This window comes from Lissotriton helveticus, chromosome 10, assembly GCF_964261635.1.
Source record: "Lissotriton helveticus chromosome 10, aLisHel1.1, whole genome shotgun sequence".
In the NCBI taxonomy this organism is placed as follows: Eukaryota; Metazoa; Chordata; class Amphibia; order Caudata; family Salamandridae; genus Lissotriton; species Lissotriton helveticus.
In genome coordinates this window covers 227,968,161-227,992,450 of record NC_136071.1, presented here as the reverse complement: position 1 = coordinate 227,992,450, position 24,290 = coordinate 227,968,161, and the positions used below count along the sequence as shown (strand labels likewise).

Genomic DNA, 24,290 nt, shown 5'->3' with positions numbered 1-24,290 from the left:
CTTGTTTGAGTTTTTCATCAGTGTTTACCGCTTGAGTAGTCTTTACTTCACCTGGATGCGTTTTTTTCTCCCCAATGCATTCTTTGTTTAAATCTCCGTGTCCTTTAGTCTTGTTTTGAGTTATGTCTTGTTAGTTAGTTGGTGCACCCACTCTCTCCCATACGTGACGTCACTCGTCTCGAACCATTGTGTATAGGCAGAAAGGATATCCTAAGGAAGCGGGCCTCAACAGCCTTGCGAAAAACAATAGGTCTGTGGGTGAACGAAATCTGACTTTTCTAGTCTATCAAGCAGCAAGAAGGCATGCCAAAAATCAAAGTGTTAGACTTTGTGACACAACAGCTCTGGTAAGTCTCAGTTCTTTTCCTGAAAGGCCAATTCCCCGTAAATGAGCACCCTCAGGGGCCTGGAGGTGTTGGAGCCACTGGCCTGCAGTGTCCCTCCCGTTCAGCTGACTTGATGCCAACGTGTGACCCTGTTCGCATTCCCACCATAATGATGTGTATGAAACCAGCCAGACTACTTGGACTGCTTCACAGCACTAAAATATGAATGGGGAAAATAAGGTTCTGATAACCATGGGGTTGAGGCATATTTTTTTGGGCCATTCCAACAACGATTTTATACTGTTAAATGCCTGTTGAGAAGTTCTGTTTCCTGGAGTTTGTTGAGCGTAAGGTGACCAAGGATTCATACGGACTGAAAGTTTGCGCTGTTCAAAGTTTGACTCCACGGACTCATCCCCCACCCCCCACACACGCACACCTTCAGTAAGCAGGATCTTTCACTGTCTCTTAAAATAACATTTTTGGATCGAATGAGCAAAGAGGAGTGCAGGTGCCATCTGCTTCAGTAAGCACGTGGCCTACACTGGCAGACTGAATAGAACTTAAATCAGTTATACAGTACAAGATAATAAAAAAAAAAATCCGATTTGATCCTAAATCGAACCCGAAGCAGCTGTCTTGGGCTAGCTTAATATGATGCTGTTTCCATAAATGCGGGCAAGTTCTTGATCAATTTTATTTTGGAAGGTCAGTCTTATCCTCAGTTGGTTTGAGGAGTGTGAGGATTTTCCAGAGGACAGATCAGGAAATTAGTTATCCTGACCACTTTGTTGATTTGGAAGATGATGATAAGATGGAAGTCTAAAACAATTACAAAAGTTTCATTGATACCTGCTTAAAGGAGCTGAGATGGAATTCCTGGTTGGAAGCAGACTTGAAACATTGCCTTCTACGATTAGGGCTTAGGTGTTTCATCAGTTCAAACAAATCATTTTCCAGTATCCAGAAGTAGACTTTATCTAAGCACTTTACAATTCTAGAATGCTTCCTTATTGGTATACTCCATGTATATCTGGAATTTCACCTGATGGTGGGTTACTACTTTAGTTAAGGGATGCAAATATATATTGAAGAGAAGCGGCGATGAGGGAGGGTCCCCTGGAAAAATTCAGCATAGCACTGTATAGGAAGAGGAGTCCGACGATACAGAGCATACTTCATTCTGGTTGTAAATAAATGAGTGAACTCATTCTTTTGCGGGCCCTGCCTTTAAAGTGACTTTATTGGGACAGATTTACAGAACAAGGAGTACATAGGACGTGGGCTCTGGTGGAAGAGGGTGCAGTTAGGCTACCACGTAGTTGAGTGAAGATAGGAAGGAAAGGGTAAAGACGGATTTTGGGGGGCTCCAGTGGCACTCAAGTTAGTGCAGTCAATTACAGAGACCTGTTTTCATCCGGTCTTTGGTGCCCTCTGGGCAATTGTTCCCAAACTATCTGCATCAGTTGACCAAATGGGCCATATCAAGTTTTCACTCAGGACTCCAATATAATTTTTGCCGTACAAATTTTATTTAAATGTGGATGTCCTGTGCCACTCCACTCATTGCCCCGCCACTCCACTCAGTGCCCCGCCACTCCACTCATAATTGTATTTATATAGCGCTTACTACACCTGACTAGGCATTGAAGAGCTTGGCTTCATGTCACTCCACTCCTCTCGGTGCCATTCAACTCCGTGCCACTCCACGCCGCACAATGTCACTTCACTGTACTCAATCTCACTTCACTCAATTATAATTATATTTATATAGCGCTCACTACATCTGACAAGGCGTTTAAGAGCTTTGCTGCATGCTACAACACTTCTGTCAATCCCACTCAACTCAGTGCCACTCCACACCAGTGCTTAAATGCCTATTCTAGGTGCCGAGCACAATAAGAATGGTTTGGGCAGCAGGTATTAGTCTTTTTTTTTAATGTATATTGAATTAATAAATAACTGTTGTGCTCAATTCTGCATTAAACAGCGCCACCATGTGCCGGTGTTGATAACTAAGTGCTGGTGCCAAGCACCTGAACACACCGGCTCAAATTAAGCACTGCTGCACACCATACGATGCCTCTTCACTCCACACAATGCCATCCCACTCCAACAAAGCTAGTACTTCTCAAATGCTTGTTTGGTTTGGCTGGAGAGTATGCAGCCCTGTTAGGGCAGAGCCTACACATGGACGGGGCTGTTAATAGTGTTTACATGCTCCATAAATGTATGCCTTTGCCAGTTACATAGTTCTCGGGCCAACCTGTTGCAAAACAAATTTGCGCTTGAGATTTATTGTGTATAAATTAAGAAATCTGCAAGGCAGCACATGCAGGTTTGCTGCACAGAATTCCAAACATGTCCTACAGGAGGAAATTGCAGACTCCAGGTAAGACAGGAGTTAGGCAATTAAAATGCCAATGGAAGTATCAATCCTTGACGTGGAAATCCCCCGGTTCCAAATAGTACAAGCGCAGGCTTCACTTTTTTCTTCCGCACACCCCAGGCTGCCTACCCTCCTCCTATATACACCCTCAATAGCAGATAGTATAAGACATAACAAATACAGCAAATAGGGTGATAACAAGAGGATGTGAAAGGCAATGATGACCTAGCTGACCCTAGCCTTCGTGCAAAATGTGGAACTTATAAAGCCTGTTTTTAAAAATAAAAGTCCTTGCATGTTTTCCACAGTGAGTCAGATGCGTTCAGCTTATGACTGGTTTGTATTTCCCATACCTTCAGGACTTCTTGAATCTTCCAGCCAATCCTTGATTTTTCAGGCTTATTTGTCGATTTATGTTTTTTGGGTGGCTATTATGATTACTTTGATCAGTGGCGGCTTTAGTAATAAAGGCTTCAACATCCGGGCATTTGCAACTTCTTTAAATGGATTGAGGTGCAGTATTCTATTTCAACACGGACACTTCAATTCAGAAATACTATCACATAAATCTTTCCAGCAAATATCCATGGAGGTGATTCATTTATTAAAGATCTGAGGTTAGTAACTTTTAGAAGATTGGGGCCGAGATCTCATTACATTGCAGAAATAAGGGCGTAGGGCAAACTCGTGGGTTGCAGTGCTTTCCAGTGCAACTTCTAGCATGCCCTATTACTGAGTGATTTATGTATTCGTTTGATTATGACAACGGAAACTGGTTATATTGCCCAATCTTCTGTCTCCCCAGTTTTAAGCCATTATTTGCCCATGATCTCATAATCTATGAATAAGACACCGAGAGACCGACACAGACGGAGAGAGAGATGGAGAGAGAGAGAGAGACAAACAGAAAGAGACAGACGGAGAGAGAGAGAGACAAACCGAGAGAGAGACAGAGACGTTCTGTAGCTGCTGTTCAAAGGAAATACACCAACCCTTAAAACACCTTTCAGCAGCCACGAACGTGACTTTTCGGATTTGGAGGGACACTCGCAAAGCCTTCGGTTCGAAAGGACATTGGACAAAAGAAACCTGTTACAGCACACTACCCAGTTGTTCCAGGTATTGTATTAGAGGACTTCAAATCCAGGGATGTCGTAGACCTCTCAAAGTTGGTGGATGTCCTGTTGGATTTCATAATGAAATCCTTTCTTGAGCTGCAGGTGGAATATGACTTAAATCGTTCACAATTCTTCAGATAACCTGCAACTATAACATGCTCTGACTCAGCATACCAAAAGGCTCACCGACATACTGGAAAATAATCTCTTAGAGGCCAAAATACTCATGGAGGAACTAATTAAACAACCATAAAATCTCACTGGTATATCAGTCGCTGGTTGTCAACACAACAGACTGATATGACCAGCTGCGAGAAGCCTGGGTGGGTGACTTAGGGAAATTTACTGACTGATTGGAGGGAGACCTGCGCCTCCCCCCCGTGAGACAGCAATTGCCTAGTATTTCCACCTAATACTGTGGAAGTACCTACACAGAGTTGACTACACTCTGGAGAGAGATGATTGAAAATGGGGGCGGTGCCACACAGACTTGCCTGCGTTGCCTGTCGGAAAGGGGAGTGACTCTCCGTACTACCGGGGCATGTGTGAGACTGGCTCCTTTTTGGCAGGGGATGTTTGCTTGTATGGAAAGAGTGGTGGGTTGGGTCCAGCTTCAGGACCCTAAGTTAGTCCTCCTTCACACCACACACGAGATGAACGCCAACAGATATCACACGGCCCTGTGGCTGGGTCTGGTGATAGCGAAGAGGAATATTTACAGGGCCTTGAAAGATAGTGACCCTCCATCCATAGAATGGTGGAAACAGTGGCTGGACCGTTTCATTAGCTGGGAAATTTCCATATACAAAGCCAATGGTTACCCTCCTAAACACTATACAATTGGGCTACTTGGTGCCAACACAGGCGCATAGTTCTGCAAAGAATCAAATCCTTTCCATTCCCTAAAGGATCAACTTCGGTCTTACGAAGGCCGTGGCAGAAGTGGGGGCCACAGGAACAGGAAGGCAAAACAATGGGATAAATAGTCAACCACTGGCTGGACTTGGGGAGGGCTGGATTTTATACTCCTTTCTATGCCCGTTTCCACTGCCTTGAATTGTCATACCACCTGCTCAGCTAGTCAATCCTCTGTTATACATGATCATTTACGTATATATCTGGTGTATCAGCTGTGTAAAAACGCACTAACATGTCACCAAAAAACAAAAACAAATTCTGCATCAAATTTTTCCAACCTACTGTTTAATAACCAAAATTGTCTCTGGTGCAATAAGGGAACTGTTCCTCAACACAAATTATTTTTAATTGTCAATATTTTCAAGGAATGCCTCGTCTTGGCCTTTCGTTAAAGGGTCAAGGAAGGCCTGCCTGAAATTCACCATCTGTGCATAACCTGTGCAACGATACCCAAGAAACCATGTAGCTCCTATGACATATAAAAACAAAAGCTACTAATTTTAGGCCTTGCACTTGGTTCTTTCAACAACTTCTTTTCTCAGCTTGCCCCAGTAATTTCTATGCTTTCTGCGTCCTGTATCCCCGGTCAGCTCTGCAATGCTCATTTATATGCTTGTCTTCAGACAATCTCATTCTAAAGCCTAACACTTTTTTTGGGGCATCTCCTAATCCGCAGATAATATAATTACAACTAAAATCGAGCAGCAGCATTTATCGTGTTGTCCTTCATGATGCCATCAAACATCTCCCTCATGCCACACAAAAACATTTCAGACCTCACGGACCTACTCAGAACATCAAACAAAGCATCTGAAACACCGTGCATTGCACCAGCATTCACTCAACCCTGTACAGTGATTACACTTGACCTGTGACTGTCCCTGCTGCAGACTCAAGATGCTAGTACTCCATGGCTCAGTTAGTCAGCGAGCCTGCTGCAGAGTTTTCTGTGTAATGAGTTAGTTACACAGAATCAAACCCAAGCTACACTAAATTAGCCTTCCTTTCGATGGAACAGAAAGGCATTTTCCCTGGAAGTCGCAAGACTCCATTGGAAGGGTTGGGATATTCTACTTGGACAACACATGAATGTCTCAGAAGACCTACAGTATGTTTTAATGGGAGCAAACTGCACTTAATGCTATTCGTATAGTGATGAACACTGTTATGACATAGCTAAGAATCCCTGTTTTCCGTTTTTACTTTATTTTTTGCAGATAATGACAGACAGAGTACATTTCTTTTCTTGTCTGTATTTATTTTTAAATGTGGATAAAAGGGGGAATTGGTTTGCTTTTTGAGTAATTTTAAATACTGACTGCCAGGCCAAAAGCTGTGTTGATAGGGAAGGGGGGTAAAAAAAGAGAGGACTTTTAGAAAAGAGGTATCTGAAAGAGACACGTTAGTGATAGATTCCTTACCTTAGAATATCCCCAGGCGCCAGACTGGATCCGGAAAGTTTTGCTTAGCAGTACCCCTGCGTGTCAGTAGGTGGCGTCGTGCAGCTGCATGTCTGTTGCTGGTGTCGTATGCGCCGAGATGATGTCACGGAGACTACTTAGGCGCCACCCATGCGCGCTGACGTCGGCTCTTTCTTTTTCCACGCTGAAAGCGCAGATCCGGATTGAGCACGTACCTCAGTCATTTTTGGACTACTTTTTGAGACTTTTTGTCTCCTTCTCTTGTCTCCTGGTGCACGTAGAGATGCCTGGCTTGATGTCTTGTGGGTCGTGCCGCCGTAACATGTCGGTGGCGGACCCCTACGATGTGTGCCTCTACTGCCTGGAGACTGACCATGACTCCCAAGAATGTCAAGCCATGGCCCCGAAGGCCTTGCGGGAGAGGCGCAAAAGTTGCTGGAGGTCCGACACTCCTCTCACCGCCGCTTCGGGTCTAGAGGCCGTTCGCAAGACCGCTCGCGGGACCGGAGCCGTCGCTCCTCGGGCTCGAAGTCTTCCCCTTCAGATTCCGGTAAGCGACGCCATAAAAAGAAGTCGAAGAAGCGTGTTCGCTCTCCTCCGTCCCCCTGTCGCTCCTCGGAGGTGGACGAGGGGGACAGGGGCTCCGCCCCTGCGGCTCCTCCGGAGCCTGGGAGTCCTGCTGTCTACCCGCCATACCCGGGTCCGTTGGCAACTCCCGAACAGATGCAAGAGTTTCTTGCTGCCATGGACCGCCTTTTTAGGCCTCTGGCTCCCGCCGGCGCGCCTGTGGGCCCTGCGGTCCCGTGTCCAGTTCCTGTTGGCCCGGTGGCACCGGCGCCACAGGATCCAGCGCCGTCGGCTCCGGCACCACAAGGTGCAGTGCTGCTGGTTCCGGCCCGGGGCCACCCTTGCCTCCAGCCCCGCCCCTGGTTCCGCCACAGGCGCCACACTGGGGGCCGTTTATCCCACCCCTGCCCCGGTTCTCGGACCATTTAGTTCCGACCTGGGATCCGCATTGGGATATAGCTCGGCCCCAGCCGGCACAGTTTTCGGCGCTGTTCCTGACGCTGCTTGCCCCCTTTGCTCCGGCCCTGCCGGCGTCCTATACTCCGGAGCCGGACGAGGACTGGGACGGCTTCGAGGACCACTTTGCACGGCAGTGTGACTCAAGCAGGATTGGGTAGACGACTTTCAAGATGCGGGCAAACTTGATGTGTCTTCAGACCCGGGGTTTGCCTGTCGTCCTTCTACTATGGAGGAGTGTGCTTCCTACACTGTGGTGCTGCGTCGGGCTGCGGAGGCTTTCCATCTCGACCTCCCTACGGTGGCCTTTAAGACCAACTTCCTTACGGAGGTGCTCCAGACGGCGTCTACGTCGTCTGAGCCTCTGCTCCCTTTCAATGAGGCCCTCACCGAAGTCCTCTTGGGCACTTGGTTGCGGCCGGCCTCGGGAGCACCGTGGATAAAAACATCGCTAGGCGTCATCGCCCAGCGATCCTGCCTTCTTGACCACTCACCCCACGCCTGAGAGCCTGGTCATTCAGGCCTCAACATCGCTGAGTGCCTTTCCCACGGCTCCGCAGGATAAGGACTCTAAGAGGCTAGACCAATTTGGCAAGAGGTTGTTCTTCCCTGCCAGCCTGGGTTGCGGTCGGTTAACACCGCCTGCTTATTGGGCCGTTACTCCCACGTGGTGTGGGATTCGGTAGCCGAGGTCTTGCCTCAGTGTTCTGAGGAGGTCCAGGCTGTCCTTTCCCAAGCGATTGCGGAAGGCACGGATGCAGCGAAGTTTGCCATCAGGTGTGGTCTGGACACCGCTGATTCGTTGGGCAGGGCAATTTCCACGACTGTGGCGTTGCGGCACCATGCCTGGTTGCGGTCTACCGGGTTCTCACCCGATGTCCAGGGCTCGCTCATGGACATGCCCTTTGATTGCTCCTGCCTCTTTGACGACAAGGTTGACAATGCCCTGGAGCGCTTTAAAGACTCGCGGGCCACGGGCAGGTCTTTGGGTCTTTCCACAAAGAACCCTGCCACGCCTGGGTTTCGTTCCTTTCGTGGCCAGGGCAAAGGCACCCAAGCACGCTCCTCCACAAAGCCTGTGCAGAACCAACCTCCGTGCGGCCACGGATGTGGATTCCTCAGGGGCGGGTCTGGTAACCAGCAAGTGGGTCAGTCCACCTCCACCTGCTCTGCTTCCGCCTCTAAGCCTTCCTAATCCAAGCTTCAGGGAGCACCCCACACCGGTCGGGGTCAGGGTCCGTCACCACCTCCACCACTGGCATGAAATTACATCTGACAAGTGGATGCTGCAGATAATCTGCCACGGTTACTCGCTCCCCTTTCTGTCCTCCCCTCCAGCCATGCCACCTCGGTAACACCGACTGTCGGGAGGGGGTCATTTGGCTCTTCTCCGTCAGGAAGTCACGGCCCTCCTGGCCAAGGAGGCCATCGAGTGTGTTCCTGGTCAGGAAGTCGGGGGTGTCAGTCTTCCCCTACCTCGACAACTAGCTGTTTAAAGCGGCTCCCTCCAGGCAGTCGTCACCCACCTCCAGACTACGGCCGACCTGCATATGCTGGGGTCTCCATTAATGTGCCGAAGTCGCACCTGAGTCCCTCTCAGAAGCTCCCTTTCATCGGAGCATTAATGGATTTGACGCTGTTTCGGGTTTATCCTCCCGAGCAACGAGTCTGGGATATTCAGGCTATGATTCCGCACTTTCAGCCTCTATCCCAGGTTTCAGTCAGAATGACCCTCCGGCTTCTGGGCCTGATGGCCTCCTGCATCCTGCTGGTGACACATGCAAGGTGGCATATGCGGGTTCTGCAGTGGGACCTGAAGTTCCAGTGGGCACAGCATCAGGGCAACCTGTGCGATTACGTTCAGATCTCGGAGGGCGCTGCATGACAGTTGCAGTGGTGGCTCACAAATCGCGATTTGGTCAGTGGCAGATCCCTCTCCCTTCCCCAACTGGAGTGCACAGTGGTGACTCATGCGTCCCTTCTGGGATGGGGAGGCCACATGGGAGAGACGGAGATCAGAGGCCTCTGGTCTCCGGTGGAGTCCCGGCTCCATATCTACCTTTTTGGAGCTTCGGGCGATCCGACTTGCACTGAAGGCATTCCTTCCCTCTGTCTGGGGAAGTGTTGTGCAGGTGTTCACGGACAACAGCACCACCATGTGGTATTGCAACAAACCGGGGGGGTGGGGTTGTGGCCCCTATGTCAGGAGGCCCTGCGCCTCTGACCATGGCTGGAATATCAAGGCATTACTTTGGTGGTTCAACACCTGGCTGGTTCTCTGAACTCCAGGGCGGACGAACTCCGCCACCGTTGCATGGTGGATCACGAATGGCATCTGCACTCTGACTTGGTGCAAGGTCTCTCTCTGCAGTGGGGAGAGCCTTGGTTAGATCTATTCGCCACCGAAGAGAATGCACAATGTTGTCAGTTCTGCGCATTGGAATTTCCAAGGCGGCGCTCGCTCGGAGACGCTTTGCCTCTTTGGGAGGATCTTCTGTCGCAGCAGGGTACGGTCCTCCACCCGAACCTGGACAGCCTCCATCTCCATGCTTGGAGATTGAGCGGCGACAGTTGACACCTTTCGATCTTCCTCCCGAAGTCTGTGATGTCATTCTGGCAGCCAGGCGTCCCTCCACCAAAACGGTATACTCCTGCAGGTGGAACAGATATTTGGCATGGTGCACAGCAGAGGCTGTGGATCCCCTTTCTGCCCCTCTTTCTGAGGTTCTTCTGTTCCTTCTTTCTTTGGCCCAGCAGGGCTCTGCTCTGGGCACTATCAAAGTTATCTTTCGGCCATCTCTGCCTTTCTACGGCTTCCAGATCAGCCATCTCTTTTGAAGTCCCCGGATGTTGACCATTTTCTTAAAGGCATTACGCATGCGTTTCCACCCGTACCCTTCATAATGCCTCAGTGGGACTTAAATCTTGTCTTGTCTTTTTTGATGTGAACTCCCTTTGAGCCCCTTCATAACTGTCCCTTACATCTTCTCACTCTAAAGACAGCTTTCCTGGTTGCTATCACCTCTGCCAGAAGAGTGAGTGAGCTCCAGGCCCTTTCTTCCAAACCTCCTTTCCTTTCTGTTCATCCGGACAAGGTGATTTTAAGGACCAGTCCTTCTTTTCTGCCAAAGGTTGTCCCGCCCTTCCACATTGGGCAGACCATCACTTTGTCCACCTTCTTTCCGCCTCCGCATCTTTCAAGGAAAGAGGAGAGGCCCCACCGTCTGGACCCGAAACATGCGCTCGCATTCTATCTGCAGCGTACACAGCAGTTCTGGGTGGATGATCAGCTGTTTGTTGGCTAGGTGGGCGGGCTAAAAAGGTCGGGTGTGGGCCATCTCCCAGTGGGTCGTTCTGTGCATCCAAGCATGTTACTCCTTGGCCAAGAAGGAGCCTCCTGTGGGGCAGCGTGCCGATTCGACCAGGGCAACTGCAGCCACTACTGCCTTGGGACGCGGCGTTCACTTGCAGGACATTTGTCAGGCAGCTACGTGGGCCTCGCTGCACACGTTTGTCAAGCACTACTGCCTTGACAGTCCGGTCCAAAGAGACGGCTTTTTTGGCCGTTCTGTGCTCCGTGACTTTCTGATGTAATCTTGTTCGCAGACCCACCACCAGGGTTGGTATTGCTGGGGTATCTATTCTAAGGTAAGGAATCTATCACTAACGTGTCTCTTTCAGACGCACAAGTTACTACTTGTGTAATGATATATCTGTAAGAGACATTAGTTGGTGATAGATTCCTTACCGCCCCACCTATCATTCCCGTTCTGCAAACTGATTATTAGGGTTAAGGTCATCCCCTTTTAGGGCCCTAGTTTTAGGAACCAATGGTCAGTTTCTTGCATGGCTCTGCGTTTCAGCGCGGAAAGTCGTGTACAGAACGGACATCAGCGCGCATGGGTGGTGCCTAAGTAGTCTCCGTGACGTCATCTCGGCGCCTACGACACCAGCGACAGACGCGGAGCCGCACGACGCCACCTACTGACGCGCAGGGGTACTGCTAAGCAAAACTTTCCAGATCCAGTCTGGTGCCTGGGGATAGTCTAAGGTAAGGAATCTATCACGAACTAATGTCTCTTACAGATATATCGTTACACAAGTAGTAACTTGTGCTTTAACAGCAGTAGATATACACAAAGTTGATACTGGAATTTGCATATTTTTATATAAGTGCATTTATTTGTCACCTGTGGGTGTTCACAGCATTGAAACCTGGCAGGCATTCTAGCACAAGTGCATATTTACTGGTTAAGTAAATGTGGAAATAAACTAATTTCCGCTTTATTTTTCATAGAACCCCAAATGAATATGGATAAATACAGATGGAAATGTAAAAAAAAAAAATACCATAAAACCGGGAGGCCTAGACATAGTACATTCTCCATCTATTCATTGTCATGTAGGTCTCGTAAGGAGAACACTTAAACCGGAGGATGCCTAGAATAACAATCTGTTATGAGACAATTGGTTTTATTCCATTTGAAGATAGTTTGCTCAGCTTCAACATTATCAGTAGGACTTCTGTTAGTGCACCAACTGAAGAGCTGCTCAACAGTGCTAGTTATTGGCCCTCCTCGATCTTACAGGTCAGAGAGAGGCCACCAGTAATGCCATCAGCACATGAACTTTCCAAGGCAGCCGTCGTTGATTAGGGTTTAGGGTAGGGCAGCGTAGCATAACTTACCTTAGATACTTTTACCAAGAGTATATCTTTACCACGCATTCCTTTGTGTTGTAATCGCATGCGTGGTAAAGACATATTCGTGGTAAAAGTATGCGTTGTAATGGTGGGTCGTGGTGAATGCGCGCAGTAATACCTGCTTTGTAATGCCACGCGTGGTATTAGTACGCGTTGTAACATGTCCTATTCGTATACTTCACATAATTGACCTCTTGCCTGGCTGTACTAACACAGCACATCACACACCTATTGTATATTTAACAGAGTCAGTCCAGAGTCTTACTAGTCTTGTCACTGCCCTGATCGATGCAACTGTCAATTGCTTATGGGCGATGCACAAAACAACTGGTCTTGCTGCAGAAAGTAAGTATCTCTTGTTAATGTAGGGAAACTTTCAGTACAGAGGGGGAGCCAGACGCAGCATGAGCTACCTCCAACTTTACGATACAGGTCTTCAGGTCCATCATTTCCTGACCATGCTTCTTGCACCTTCTGGAAACATAGCTCACAATGTCACCCCTGACGATGGCCTTTAAGGCCTGCAGGAGGGTATCCTGAAAGACACAACCATACCATTGTTGTGTCCACGTATCTTTGTATGGTTGTGTGACTAAGTCTTGGTCTCAGTGTCCTGAAGCCACCACACGTTCAGACGCCAGCTCAACTGTGGCAGCAATTCTGCCCACAGCACTCATAGTTTCAGAGGAGTGTGGTCTGAGAGACCAAGATTATGCATGGAAGTATCCTTCATACTGTGAGATCCGAGAATGGTAGAAGAAAGTAGTCCAGCTCAAAGAAGACCTAGTGGGCCCAGAAGTAAAAGGTATCTCCGCCTTGGAGTTCCTATCTCCCAATCTGCCACCATATTGAAGCCCCCCTTCCCCAACACACAACCCACACACAAGAACCCATCATCCTGCAGAAACTTATGTGTGAGTTGTGGAGGGGAACTGACTCTAGCCAACGCAATGGGGTGTCTGCATGACAATTTTGGAGCTACACTGCAATATCCGGTTTCCTCCTCCACAAAGTCCTGTCCAACACCAGAGGACAAAGTTGATGTATAAAAATGACCATCAACCTTGACTCTTGTGCAAATCCCGTATGTTACACCTGTGTGTATCCCATACAGGCGAGAAAAGGGCATCTGGTGCCCACTAGGTTGGTCTTCTGTAGAAATAAATCAGCCCAGTGCCAATTAGCCTGCTCTAGCACGGCACCTCTCAACAGGATCCAAGATATCTTTAACAGTCCAGGTCAGGAGACAAACAGTGCCTGGTACATCAGCGTCAAAATAGTAATTCATTGGGCAGGTCAATACCAGATCTGTCGTCAAATGGTAGAGGTGGTCTGGGTTATAGTCAGACATGTCCATGTGTAGCGATATTTGAAGTATGAAAGAAACAAAGATGAAAAACAGTAACTGAACCCTTGCATCCCCCTCCCCATACCTCATAAACACGAAGTATCTGTTGTGGAATAAACTAGTAACCTTTGTCAACCATGCAACCACTCCCCAACATTGGGCCTCCGCACCATTCCCCTAACAACCCCAGAAGACTAACCACAAAAGAAAAAAGAAAATGCGTGGGCATTCCAACTATCCCATTCGAGAATGCTCTTAAAAGTGCCATCCAATACATCAATAGGCCTTATGTTTAAGGCAATGCTGCGAAGATATGGTCACATATAAGGAGGAACCTGGGTTTGTCATACTACTCCAACCTCGCACCCATCTGGGAATCTCCAGGGCTGCCTTCTTGCTGGGACGACAGGCTTTCTATTCCGTTGAGAGCAGGAGGGATACTAACATGGGGAGAAGTGTTGACAGGAGAATCACTGAGGCCCTGGGAGGAGTTGCGGGAGCAGCGGGGGATAGAGCTCTCGAGGTTTAAGTTTTTACAATTAGATAGTTGGGTTAAGGCATCAAACAGGTCTGGGGTAACACTAGGGAAGCATAGTATCACTGAAGAGAAATTGGTAACGAAACCAGCAGGGGGCAAAGAGGTCTCGCAGTGGTACTGGTGCCTGCTAGAAGAGATAGATGGAGATTTCACCCTCCCGGAACAACTATGGGGCTCAGATCTGGGTGCTCAGAGCATCGAAACCTGGCAGAATTCCTGCACCTTACTATATAAATGCGTCAAACCTGCATGGCTAAGGCGTAATCACTTCTTCACAATTCATCGAGCATATTTTACACCGTTAAAACTATCCAAATTTATCCCAGGCAAAAAATGTAACAAATGTGGCCTTACCGCAGCCTCAGATATTCACATGTTCAAGGAATGCCCCAACATATCACAGTTTTGGAATGAAGTTAAAGTAACCCTGGACTCCATCCTTAACACTTCGATCTCTATCTCACTTTCCTTGATTATGTTTGGATGGGACAACAATATAAAGGGCCACGCAAGGTCATTTCTGTTCTACGCCATACTGCTTGCAAGAAGAGAGATATGCAAGGTCTGGACTGAAAATCTAGCACCAACACACGCAAACTGGCTGTCGTCTCTCTACGCAACCTCTAAAACAGATTTGAGGAGATCAGGTGGCGAAAGTAGTCGTATGTTTTGGAACGTTTTGGTCCGCTGGAGACAATAACCGGGTTTTTTTTTTGTTTTTTTTTTTTTTTTTCCCGGTCCTATGATTATGCCTTGAAACTCCAGAACTAGGCCCCCCCCAGTTGGCTCCGAATGGCTAGTTCAATTGAATAAAACGTCCAGTTTGGAGTCTTTTACCCCGATACACTTCGGGCCATCTCTTGCCGGTTTCCACCAATTGTAGTATTGGGTGCAGAGGAAACCCTGCACCTTGATTGCGTGGATGGCAGTTGGAGGCTAAATAAGAGTGGGTCAGGCAAATGAGGATAAAAAATAAAATAAAAAAATAGAGGTAAAGAAAGGAGATTGACGGTCCATGTGGTTAGCCGCATGCCCTTCTGCTATGGTAGCAAGGTAGTATTTCTATGATAGGCCCAATTACTTGACAGTTCCTTGGGGCAAAGGCTCCTGTTGTAACCAGAGCAAGAGAAGCCCTTTCATGTGTTTAAATCCATGTACAGTACCCACGGGCGGCAGTGCCCCACAGCGTTGATTAACCCAGCGGTGGAGTGGTGCCTCCGTCACATGCGCTAGAATCAACACAGCAGCTACCAACAGCTCTGGCTTGGTCTGGCGGTATCACAATTGTGAGCGAGGAAGGGAAAGTTGCACTGGGGAGAGAGCCTCTCTTCCAGCCGTGCCCAAGCCACTTCAGATGTATCAAAGAAAAGAGACTTATTCAGATATATCACTTTCAGCTGTGCAGCATGAATTGAATCGGAAGCGCTCGTAGCTTCTGTTTAACTGAGAGGACTGTGTGTGTCTCTCTTGCATAACTTTCCAACATGTAATCGGGGGAAAACCATCCCTTGGGCAGAGTCGCATGTCAATTTCTCCTTTAGTAGAGAAGCCCTAGGGATCTTGTTGTGTCAGCAAAGTTAAAAATACAAGTAATTATGGGGTGAGGCGGATCGCCCGGCTGTGGTCTTCGTGCCAGGGACCTGTGTGCCTCTCCACTGGAAAGCAGGGTGACTACTCCTCCTGCGGCACCCAGGAGTTCAGCCAGGTGATCACAAATTGAGTGGGGGACATCCGCTCTGCACCCTCCGGGACCCCCACAATTCATGTTACATTGTGAACGGTCATCCGCGGCTTCCTCTCACGATTCAAGGTAATGCACAGTCTTCTGAAGTCCAGAAATAGTGGTTTGTAACATGTGGAGTTTATCTTCCTACCCCCTTCAACGTCTACATGAGCCCCCTCGCAGCCATCGCACGCCAACACAACTTAAACATCATTTCCTACGCTGACGACACCCAGCTGATCCTCCTCCCTCACCAACGACCCCGCCACCACCAGAGCCAGCCTCCAGGAAGGAATGAAAGACGTAGCGAAATGGATGAAACTCAGCCGTCTGAAACTCAACTCAGACAAGACTGAAGTCCTCATCCTCGGACCATCCCCCTCAGCCTGGGACGACTCCTGGTGCCCCCCTGCACTGGGCACCACCCCAAGCCCACGGACCACGCACGCAACCTGGGCTTCATCCTGGACTCCTCCCTCACGGTGACCAAGCAAGTCAACGCCGTCTCGTCATCGTGTTTCAACACCCTGCGCATGCTCCGAAAGATCTTCAGGTGGAGCCCCACCGAAACAAGAAAGACGGTCACCCAGGCACTCGTCACCAGCCGACTGGACTACGGGAACACCCTCTATGCTGGTACCACAGCCAAACTACAGAAAAGACTCCAGCGCATACAGAACGCTTCTGCACGACTCATCCTGGACATCCTCCGACACAGCCACATCTCTGCCCACCTGCGAGACCTGCACTGGCTCCCCGATCACGTTCAGGCTCCTCACCCACGCTCACAAGGCCCTCCACGACATGGGCCCCAAATACCTCAACAACCGCCTCACGTTCTACACACCCACCCGACAGCTCCGATCCGCCAGCCTCGCCCTCGCCACCGTCCCGCGGATTCACAGAACCACCACCGGAGGAAGATCTTTCTCCTACCTGGCGGCCAAGACGTGGAACTCCCTCCCCACCCACCTTCGACTGACCCAGGACCATCTCTCCTTCAGGAGGCAACTCAAGACCCTGGTTCTTTGAGCAGTAGCAGTACACCCCCCCCCCCTCCTCCCAGAGCCTTGGGACCCTTGCGGGTGAGTAGCGCGCTTTATAAAAATGTTGATTGATTGATTGATTGATTGATCTTCTGTTATCGAGATGTGACCCTCAACCTCCACTACCCTTGCAGTCTTATTTCGCAGTTCCTGCCTTAACTGAGAGACATGCACTTTCAGTTCACCCATTTTCCACTCCAGGGAGTATTGGAAGTCATGGATCACCTGCAAGATGGGGGTCGAGTGATCTTTGGGAACAGGTGCAGCTGCCAATAAGAGATATTTGTCAGCAACCTCTGCAGGTCACGTATATTTGTCAATATGGCCATGGGAAATCCGAACCCTGAGTTGTTTCTTTCCCCCATGATGTGTCCAGAGGGCTCCAAGCAGCCCGCGATGGATAGAGAAGGCAATAGGGATTCCTGGGCTCTATAGATCACCCGACAGCCCTAAATGAAGGCAGAAGAAGAGAGGGGTCAGCAGGACACCCCTCACCCATAATAGAATTAGGGTTCGGTGAATCACCCACTATGCACAGTATCCCAAGGGAGAGTCAGAAGGCCAGTGCATGCTACTCTCCTGGTAAATCTGGCCAATTGTCCACACCCATCCAATATCACACCACTGTACTGAACTGGGGACTGTACTCCTCCCACAAGTCTGACTCCTCTTCAACCTCAAAGGTGATGTCTTCCAAATGGATCCAAGGGCAGACACCCACCACCTCAGGGTGCACCGTGATTTGTGTTGGCTTGCTCGGGCATATACTCTTCCAAAGAGTCTGGCGGCTGTCAATGCCCATTCACTCCTGCCCCACACACAGCCTGATCACTCCTCAGCCCCCAGAAGTGGTCTTCCGGGCAGGGATAGGGGCAGGTACCCAGAACAGTCTCGCGCCGCACCTGGGCCACCAGCGACAGTCTACGTGGGCTGCACCCTTCAAGCCCCAGATCTTAATGGCTCCCTGGCTCGTGTGGCAGCAGAATTCTTCTCTGGGGTTATGTGGCCTCCTAGGTTGAGCCTCCTAACTGGCATCAAGGGCCATTGCCCGCTTGTGCCAAGGGGAGACCCCCTTCCCCATCGCGGGGCCTCAACAACGGCTCTGGGCTCCCAATACAGTAGCCCTCCGCACCGACGTCAACCCCTCAGAATCGCCTGTCAAGCAAAGGCCATCCACCACTCGGCCGCAGGGGGAGGGGCCGATGCTCTCTCCTGACCTGAACAGGCAGCATCTTGGCACCACTGGAGCCCTCTGTGATGCAGCTGCGCGACTCAGTCTCCCCCAAAGCATTTGCTTCCAGTATAGGGCATTAAGTTCTCCCTGTAGGTAGATTCTCTTGGCCGACAACCGAGGGTCTGATGTGATCGCCTGTCTTGGCCCTCCCCACACCAAACACGCAGCACAACATCTCCTCTACAACCGAGCCCCCTGTGATATATTCTTGTGGGGGCTCCAAGCCCTTCCCGCATCACCCACCCCCAGTGCCAGCGCTTTGTACGCCTGGGGGCCTCTTGGTTTGGCAAAAAGGTCAGGTTGATGCGGAGTGGCTGCAGAGCTCAACAAGCATTTACAATGCAATGGTTTTGCCTTTGTTAAAGTTAGAGCTATTGGCATTGCTCTTGACACTCTGAAGCTCCACTCTGAAGCTCCACTCTGAAACTCCACTCTGAAACTCCACTCTGAAGCTCCACTCTGAAGCTCCACTCTGAAGCTCCACTCTGAAGCTCCACTCTGAAGCTCCACTCTGAAGCTCCACTCTGAAGCTCCACTCTGAAGCTCCACTCTGAAGCTCCACTCTGAAGCTCCACTCTGAAGCTCCACTCTGAAGCTCCACTCTGCACTCTGAAGCTGCACTCTGAAGCTGCACTCTGAAGCTCCACTCTGAAGCTCCACTCTGAAGCTCCACTCTGAAGCTCCACTCTGAAGCTCCACTCTGAAGCTCCACTCTGAAGCTCCACTCTGAAGCTCCACTCTGAAGCTCCACTCTGCACTCTGAAGCTCCACTCTGCACTCTGAAGCTGCACTCTGAAGCTCCACTCTGAAGCTGCACTCTGAAGCTGCACTCTGAAGCTGCACTCTGAAGCTCCACTCTGAAGCTCCACTCTGAAGCTCCACTCTGAAGCTCCACTCTGAAGCTCCACTCTGAAGCTCCACTCTGAAGCTCCACTCTGAAGCTCCACTCTGAAGCTCCACTCTGAAGCTCCACTCTGAAGCTCCACTCTGAAGCTCCACTCTGAAGCTCCACTCTGAAGCTCCACTCTGAAGCTCCACTCTCCACTCTGCACTCTGAAGCTCCACTCTCCACTCTGCACTCTGAAGCTCCACTCTCCACTCTGCACTCTGAAGCTCCACTCTCCACTCTGCACTCTGAAGCTCCACTCTGCACTCTGAAGCTCCACTCTGCACTCTGAATCTGCACTCTGAAGCTCCACTCTGCACTCTGAAGCTCCACTCTGAATCTGCACTCTGCACTCTGAAGCTCCACTCTGAAGCTCCACTCTGAATCTGCACTCTGAATCTGCACTCTGAAGCTCCACTCTGAAGCTCCACTCTGAAGCTCCACTCTGATGCTCCACTCTGATGCTCCACTCTGATGCTCCACTCTGATGCTCCACTCTGATGCTCCACTCTGATGCTCCACTCTGATGCTCCACTCTGATGCTCCACTCTGATGCTCCACTCTGAAGCTCCACTCTGAAGCTCCACTCTGAAGCTCCACTCTGAAGCTCCACTCTGCACTCTGAAGCTCCACTCTGAATCTGCACTCTGAAGCTCCACTCTGCACTCTGAAGCTCCACTCTGAATCTGCACTCTGAAGCTCCACTCTGCACTCTGAAGCTCCACTCTGAATCTGCACTCTGAAGCTCCACTCTGCACTCTGCAGCTCCACTCTGAATCTGCACTCTGATGCTCCACTCTGAATCTGCACTCTGAAGCTCCACTCTGCACTCTGAATCTGCACTCTGCAGCTCCACTCTGCACTCTGAAGCTCCACTCTGCAGCTCCACTCTGCACTCTGAAGCTCCACTCTGAATCTGCACTCTGAATCTGCACTCTGAATCTGCACTCTGAAGCTCCACTCTGAAGCTCCACTCTGAAGCTCCACTCTGAAGCTCCACTCTGAAGCTCCACTCTGAAGCTCCACTCTGAATCTGCACTCTGAATCTGCACTCTGAATCTGCACTCTGAATCTGCACTCTGAATCTGCACTCTGAATCTGCACTCTGAATCTGCACTCTGAATCTGCACTCTGAATCTGCACTCTGAATCTGCACTCTGAATCTGCACTCTGCACTCTGAAGCTCCACTCTGAATCTGCACTCTGAAGCTCCACTCTGAAGCTCCACTCTGCACTCTGAAGCTCCACTCTGAAGCTCCACTCTGAAGCTCCACTCTGAAGCTCCACTCTGAAGCTCCACTCTGAAGCTCCACTCTGAAGCTCCACTCTGAAGCTCCACTCTGAAGCTCCACTCTGAAGCTCCACTCTGAAGCTCCACTCTGAAGCTCCACTCTGAAGCTCCACTCTGAAGCTCCACTCTGAAGCTCCACTCTGAAGCTCCACTCTGAAGCTCCACTCTGAAGCTCCACTCTGAAGCTCCACTCTGAAGCTCCACTCTGAAGCTGCACTCTGAAGCTGCACTCTGAAGCTGCACTCTGAAGCTGCACTCTGAAGCTGCACTCTGAAGCTGCACTCTGAAGCTCCACTCTGAAGCTCCACTCTGAAGCTCCACTCTGCACTCTGAAGCTCCACTCTGCACTCTGAAGCTCCACTCTGAAGCTCCACTCTGAAGCTCCACTCTGAAGCTCCACTCTGAAGCTCCACTCTGAAGCTCCACTCTGAAGCTCCACTCTGAAGCTCCACTCTGAAGCTCCACTCTGAAGCTCCACTCTGAAGCTCCACTCTGAAGCTCCACTCTGCAGCTCCACTCTGCACTCTGAAGCTCCACTCTGCACTCTGAAGCTCCACTCTGCACTCTGAAGCTCCACTCTGCACTCTGAAGCTCCACTCTGAAGCTCCACTCTGCACTCTGAAGCTCCACTCTGAAGCTCCACTCTGAAGCTCCACTCTGAAGCTCCACTCTGAAGCTCCACTCTGAAGCTCCACTCTGCACTCTGAAGCTCCACTCTGAAGCTCCACTCTGCACTCTGAAGCTCCACTCTGAAGCTCCACTCTGGCTGAACATAACAGTCTGCAGTTTCACACGTTACATTTGTGTTAGCTGCATTACGTCATAATTTATTGTCAAAGGCTGGTTCAAATATGTTCTTTCAATGTTTCAAGCTGTTTTCAAGCGTTCACGCTTTATTACAAATCACAAAAAGATGTTAATATTCCACATGCAAACTAAGGTTTGCTAGGCACACAGGTCCAATCAATTGAATTCTAAATGCCAGGTCTCAAGGATGGAGGGATTTCAAAAGTAAAATTGTCGCTTGTACTAAAGACAGGGGCTATGTACGGTAACCAATAATGTGAGGACTAACATAAGGCCGTGAACTGGAATTGCAAACCCTGCGAGGCGGTTAGAAATCGTGTTTCGATTTTTTTCCCAAGAATGTGTTCGGTCCAATTGAACTACATCTCTATATATGAAACAAGTGATTTCCATGCTTATGTATCTGAAACCGAACTGTGTATGACTCATCATACAAGGAAGTGTTTGCGAGTAAACCACTGCAGTACTGCTTGTACCGGAAATCACAAACCAAGTGTCAAAAGGTTGTAAAATCCAGAAACCGAAACTACATTGCATATGCCCATTGAAAGGAGACTGGAAAGAGCAGGATTGTTACAAAGAAAATGTTCGTTCAGAGCATGTGATGTTATGCGTTGCGGTGCTCAGACTAGACACTGAAGATGTAAGGTGGGGAGTCAAATGTATTCATGAACGGCCAAACAAAGGTAACACGGCGGAGACAGTGTGTAAAATAAGGACTTGAGATCTTGTCTGGAGGAGGTATTCAAACTTGGGTGCAAGAAACAAATCAAACCACATGAGATGTTATGGGGACATTTTCTCACTGTCGGGGGGGGGGTCAACATTACTTGTTCATCGCACCCTAGGTATTACGCGAGAATGGAAAAATTATATTTAACGTATGGGTGAGGGAGCAGACATGTCAGATCAGAAAGACCTGGGTACATTTTCTGGAATCGACCGGGAGAAAGGGTTGACATTCTCGGTTCAGAGAACGAGGTAGGGTCGGTCACCTGGTACTTACCTTCTCGGTCGATACCAGGTGTGTGTGTCGGGGGACAGAATTGAGAGTCTTAAGGAGCGGGCGTCAATTCACAACAATAACAGTGTACCAGATCCAGCAAAAAAAATGGAGACTACCCAACTAAAACGGCTCGCGTGGAAAAGCGGCCGCCAAAGTGTGCGGGGTACGCTCCGCATTAAAACGGGCTTTGAGTCCGAAGGAACGCAAAGATGAGGTCTCTGGGTAGACTGCTTACCCGGGACCTCACTTTGGCTCCACCACTGGTGGGCAGAATCTTCTCAAAACCATTAAACTAATTTCACATTTTAAAGCGCTTGTTGTGTCCTAGCTGCCACGACATAACAGCGCTGGGCACAGTCACTGGAATGGAGCCCCTACGTTCAGGGTCAGATATAACAACTTGTAAGTCTCTCTCAGCCCCTACTCGGTATCAAAAAGCACTCTCACGCTTTCAAACCAACTACTTGCAAATGATAAACCTTCGGCGAACCCCATCTCTCGGCTTTATTAACGAAAGAGGCATTCCCCCAAAGTGGCCTACAGCGGCCTTGAAGCCGGGGACTCACGTACGCTCCTACCCGACAGATCAGCACCAAAACCGGCCACCGTTCCCTAATCGAGGCCGGGGATCTGCGATGAAAAGTAGAAGAGTAAATAAACGCGGCAAAGACAAGAAAAGAAGACCCTGAAGCCCTCGATCCAAAAGACGAGGTGGTGTTGTGTCGGAGAATAGCAACGGCGTTGTCGCAAACGGAGAACAGGAAACAAAACATCAAACATCCGATAAACAGCAGTGCCCGGAGCACGAAGACGGGCACCAGGAAACAAGCGGGAGGGGGAGCAAGGGAGGTGCCGGCAATGCCGGACCAGACTCGGGGGCGTTCCCGGCGTCGCGTGACGTCGGCAAAAGCCAAAGAATGTCGGGAACGCCCCCGTGTCTGGTCCGGCATTGACGGACAGGCCCCTCGTCCAATGGCAAGGCTCCATTTACAGAGCCAGCCAATGAATGAGGAGGGCCGACCCAAAGCACACTACAATTCTCATCAGGTTTTCGCCTGCGCGAAAAAGATGCGCAGAGCGCATCTTTTTGGCGAGGCAAAACCTAAAAAGTGGCCGTCCTGTTCGGTGTCCTGACCATGCCCATTGATGCAGAATTTTTAAAAGGTATCTTTTGAATGGTGAGCCTAAAGTGCATGTTTCACAAGTAGACATGGAGTTTTGGTATGGTGCACAATTCAACTCAATGAAGACTCTCAGATTTCTAGTGTTTAGCGGTCTTTGTTCCCTCAAGCAAGATGTCCTGGATCCCCCTCTAGACATAGCAGAATGGGTGCCTACATCCCAGCACTAATTTACATTATTTTATTGTTTACAAAGCATTGTGGAATTTCATAACCCTTTTTTTCTTGTACCTGGGTATTCTTCTCTATCCGTAGCATATTCAGACGTAGCCACACGCACAAACAAAGTTACCATTGGGATCCCACTTCACTGTACTTGATCTATCCAGCCCAAGCTAGAATCTTTTGTACACAAGATTATAATAGTCACTCTAACCATGATGGTTTTCTAGTAGTTGGCAGATGCTAGTGTGCTTTTTTGTGTACGTTTCTTTCCTCTCTTCTTGATGTGGCTCTCCCCTCCCTAAGTCCTCTTCATGCATTCTTGCCCAATTGCTTGGTCAAATGGATCTTTGTTTTTCTGGGTGTAAAAATCCCTTAATTTGATTCCTCATTGCTTGCATGTTTTAATCGTTAGTTCTCCACTCTACAAGTGCACATTCTAGATTAAAACACTGAGGAGGTGGTGGTGCTGACTTCACTTTAAAAACATCAATGTTTGCACCCTGTCTTGGGTACAGTTTGGGATCATGCTAATTTGTGACATTCTCCTCTTTCTGACTGTTGCCAGCTCTCCTCCAAGTGTTACCCGAGTGACCGTCATCCTGGTCAAGATGTCCTGTGACCTCACATGCCTTGGGACCGAGGGAGGAGGAGTTTATTTCTTAGCACTTCCTGGCCTCTCGCTCATTGAGGAAAAAAACATTCTACAGGATGAAATTCTGCAGTGGTAAGATGAGGTGGGGAAAGTGAAGTGAAGTGAAGGTTAGGGCGGGGTTGGAGGGATGGGAACGGGAAACATATGTGACCAGAATTTTATCTATCCAAGAGAATTGCTAGACCACTCCAAATTGGCGGGACACTGTCAAGTTGTGAACTTTCATTTTACAAAGCGGTGCATTGTGGGAGTGGGAGTCTTTGTTTTCCCTATTAAACTGAAGAACCTAGTGATAATGACTTGTAAAATGAAAGCCCAGTACCAGGGACATGGTGACTCTTCTGATATGAATGTTCAAAACAAGTCCCTAGACCACTTTAATCTATTGAGCATTAGAGAAAATAATTGCTACACTATAATGGAAAAAAATAAGTGTACACACAGATGCATAATAAAAGCTTTTTATTCATTCAAAATGACATAAAAACAGTTTTTTTTGGGGGGGGGGGGGGGGGG

At 49.2% G+C, this 24,290-nt stretch overlaps 1 protein-coding gene across 3 annotated transcripts in view; it reads left to right on the top strand.

Annotated features, from left to right (window-relative positions):
• LLGL1 (LLGL scribble cell polarity complex component 1) overlaps positions 1-24,290 on the top strand; it is a 380,653-nt gene that overhangs the window by 168,695 nt on the left and 187,668 nt on the right. For all 3 annotated transcript variants that reach the window (XM_078665185.1, XM_078665184.1, XM_078665186.1), the window contains one exon: positions 23,688-23,846. In XM_078665185.1, coding sequence (XP_078521311.1) covers positions 23,688-23,846 — 159 coding nt within the window. The remainder of the gene's footprint in view (positions 1-23,687; positions 23,847-24,290) is intronic.